Raw genomic sequence first — 3402 nt, forward strand, 5'->3', positions numbered from 1 at the left:
TTGAATGGTCCTAAATTTAATTAGAAAATTTCAATTAAAAATTTTTAATTAATTCAAAGATAAGATCTCACTAAGAATATATAATAAACATATTAAAATGATTGTTTTATAAACTAACAAATTAATAATGATTAATGATAACTAAGAGAAATTAACTCTTTCAAATAATTATAAATAATAAACTTTCGAATGGTCCAATGAACTTTCCTCCGTTTCTATATTCGGCTTTTTGCACTTCTTCGTTATTATGAATCAGCATCACCTTCACTGTATCATTGCTGCCAGAAAATTTTATAAATTTGAAATTAGTAAATATGATAATTATAAATTAAGAATTAAAACTAATATATTATGAATTTAATAATATGCTAAGTAGAAGTTGCTCATTAATTATTATTTATACTATTAATTATATATTTAATAATATGTATTTTATGTTATATTAATTAAGTTAATTATATTAATATTTAATTACTAATTATTCAATTAAGTTAAATTAGATCATTAATTTATGCACTAATTATAGTATTAATTAACTTATATTAATTAAATTAGTCAATAATAACTTCAGAGGCGTCTAGGCCTTTCATCTTCTCTTTTCGTCGTTGCTGTTCTGCAGGAGGCGAAGAGATAGCACGCGTAGCTTCTTCGGCTCCTTCGTGGCTGTTCGGCTTCGTTGCTTCGACGACTTTCCCTTCCTGTCCGATCAGAAGTTACGACATTTTTATGGGAAACAACAATGGAGTTCGCCAGCTGTGAAGGTAACTTTCTCCCTTTGGCCGCTTCTTCGGCCAAATCCCATAAATCCGCCGAACCGAGAGGGATTTAGTAAATTCCGGGATTCACGCATCGCCTGGATTTAACACGCCCACAGAAACTGTTTGGCTGTATTTAGCGTAAATCCAACTTAAATCCCACTGTAAATCCGATACCAAACAGCTCCTAAAGAGGTTTTTGATTGTCGAGGAGTTTTTTGAATGGAGGTTAATGCATTTCTATTTATGACCCATTCTATTATTAGGATTCCCAACTTTGGCATTCCAATCTTTTTTGCACGAAACCCGCCAGCTTAAGGCTTCTCTGTTCTATATATATGGAGGCAAGAGCAATCAAAATGCAGCACAGAACAGACCTTACTTTTCATCACGCCATGGCTGAGATAAGTATAAAACTTCTAATTAATAAAGAGCAAAAGCAGGTTGTATTTGCCGAAGCTGGGAGTGATTTCATTGATGTCTTGTTTAGCTTCCTTACTCTGCCGCTAGGAAGCATTGTCCAGCTTTTGGGCAAGCAGTCGGGCTTGGGATCTCTTGACAGCCTTTATAAGAGCGTTGAGCAGCTTGACGTCAAGCACATGCAAACCAAGGCATGCAAGGAAATGCTTCTCAAACCTCGAAGTGCTGCTGCAAAAATATGCGAGGATTTGAAAATTAAAAATATTCATGAGGCCAACCCAAGAACTTCATACATTTGCAATGAAGGTGATTGCTCAACTCAATCAACATGTTATTGTACCTATGTAACTAAAGCTCAATGCAGCCGTTGTGGCAAACTGATGGATAAGGCTTTGAGATGGCCAAAAGATACAGTAGAAAAGAGTGGGGTCTTTGTTAATGACAGAGCTGGTTTTATTATTACTGATAATTTATGGGTGATGCCAATTTCTGTGATGACTGGTTTCTCCGTGCTTGAGAAGTTGCAAATTAATGATGCAAGCATGTTAGAGGAAAGGGTTATAAATGTTGGCAATGAAGAGGTAATTAACGTATTTATGAATGCTAGAAAAATAACTTAAATTTAGTTTAATTTACAATTGTTGAAATTTTATAGATTGTATTATTTTTTTTTGTCTAGGCTTTAAACTTACTGAGGAGGTCATTAGAATCCAAACGTGCATTGACGGAGTTTTTCTTCCCCGATGCATGCGTTGAACAAAGTGTGAAGTGCTTCCCAGTGATTAAAGAAGATATTGACGGCAACGAAGCAGAACATAAATTTAATGTGAAGATGATATTAAACAAGAAAAACAACAGTGTTTTATCTGCCGAAGTTGGGGGAGACTTCCTCAATCAGTTGTTGAGTTTTCTCGCATTTCCTTTAGGCTCTGTGATCGAACTACTCCGGGATCACATATCATCAGATTGGTGCATCAGCAATTTGTATTCCTCGGCAGAGAGCTTGGGCTTAGAATGGTTCAAGTCAAAAGAATGTAAAAACATGTTGGTGTTTCCACAACTTGCCTCCTACTATGGATGCGAAAAGCAAATGATAAAATTTGTTGAAATGCCATCAGCTAAGTGGACCTGTTCGGCGAGCTGCATAAAGTGCTATGCGGATGGGTGGTATTGTTTTAAACCTACTCCGTGCAAGCATGGATTAAGGAAGGCAGAACTCATAGAACAAAATCCCAAGTTGCAAAAAGGAGGGAGTGATTATGGTGGAAGTTTTGTGGAAGACTCAAAAAGGTTTATGATTGCTGATAACCTTCACATATCTCCCATATCATCAATTTCCCTCATAATAACTGAAGGAATAGACTTTCTCATTTCCGATTTTGTTGAAAAGGAAATAATCATTGATAAGACTAAGGTAAATATAATTGCCATTTCAGTATTTTACCAATTACTTGTGTTCTAATAATATCATTTAATGTTTGCAATTTTGATCAGCTGCTTTCTTCTTATCCGGAACGTAGGTTTTGTCTTTGCTGGGTGTGATGCTGACATCGAATACTGTTTTAACTGATGTTTTCGTTCCTAAGCAGAAGAAGCGCAGCAGAAGCCACTATATGTAGAATCATTTCTGCAGCTTGCCAATACATTTTGTTCTCATGTAACTAACTAATATTCCTTAGTGCTTTATGTAAACGTTTCACTGAAACAGCTATTGCTGAGGAAATTTCATTTTGCCTGCACTGTATCTTCCTTCTTCTATTTGTTTTCCTCTGCTTACAGATTACTTTAGTTGCCACCCATCTTTAACAGAGAGAAGCACATACAGCTCAGTAGTTTATCGTTAGGAAATACGTGAACTTGTGATTTATTGTTGCCTTTTACACCTCGGATTAGGAGGCAACTACAATTCTTAGTTTTTTTTCCGGAATATCATTACCTTAATGAGATTGCGAATGGGGGTGTAAATCAGTTGAGTCGAGCTCGAGTCATCTCTGGGTTGAGATTGAGCTTGATTAAATAATCGAGTTTGAGCTTCAACTGAGCTTATTCTAAGAGTTTTAAAACCGGATCATTTAGTATGAATGAGAGAAGATAATTATGACTTAAGCAACTGTTATAACAAAATGAAAAAAAATGAGAAATTATAAGAAAAATAAGAAACAATTACATAATATAATAAATTGTGATATAATTTTTAAATATCTTGACCAAAAATAATAAGCCAAAT

General features: G+C 34.9%; 1 protein-coding gene across 1 annotated transcript; it reads left to right on the plus strand.

Moving 5' to 3' along the window:
- The first annotated feature begins 1093 nt into the window (after positions 1–1093).
- On the plus strand, positions 1094–2794 carry LOC110105594. Its single transcript, XM_028699455.1, has 3 exons — positions 1094–1756; positions 1855–2589; positions 2696–2794. The coding sequence occupies exons 1-3, from the start codon at positions 1094–1096 to the stop codon at positions 2792–2794; spliced, it is 1497 nt and encodes a 498-aa protein (XP_028555288.1).
- Positions 2795–3402: the final 608 nt, after the last annotated feature.

This window comes from Dendrobium catenatum, unplaced genomic scaffold (assembly GCF_001605985.2).
Source record: "Dendrobium catenatum unplaced genomic scaffold, ASM160598v2 fragScaff_scaffold_1293, whole genome shotgun sequence".
NCBI classification, from domain to species: Eukaryota; Viridiplantae; Streptophyta; class Magnoliopsida; order Asparagales; family Orchidaceae; genus Dendrobium; species Dendrobium catenatum.

Bases quoted from the DNA above. Each gene is read 5' to 3' on its own strand.
- LOC110105594 (XM_028699455.1), top strand. From the start codon at position 1,094: ATGGAGGCAAGAGCAATCAAAATGCAGCACAGAACAGACCTTACTTTT. The intron at 1,757-1,854 runs GTAATTAACGTA...TTTTTTGTCTAG, and splicing joins TAAATGTTGGCAATGAAGAG to GCTTTAAACTTACTGAGGAG. The intron at 2,590-2,695 runs GTAAATATAATT...TCCGGAACGTAG, and splicing joins TAATCATTGATAAGACTAAG to GTTTTGTCTTTGCTGGGTGT.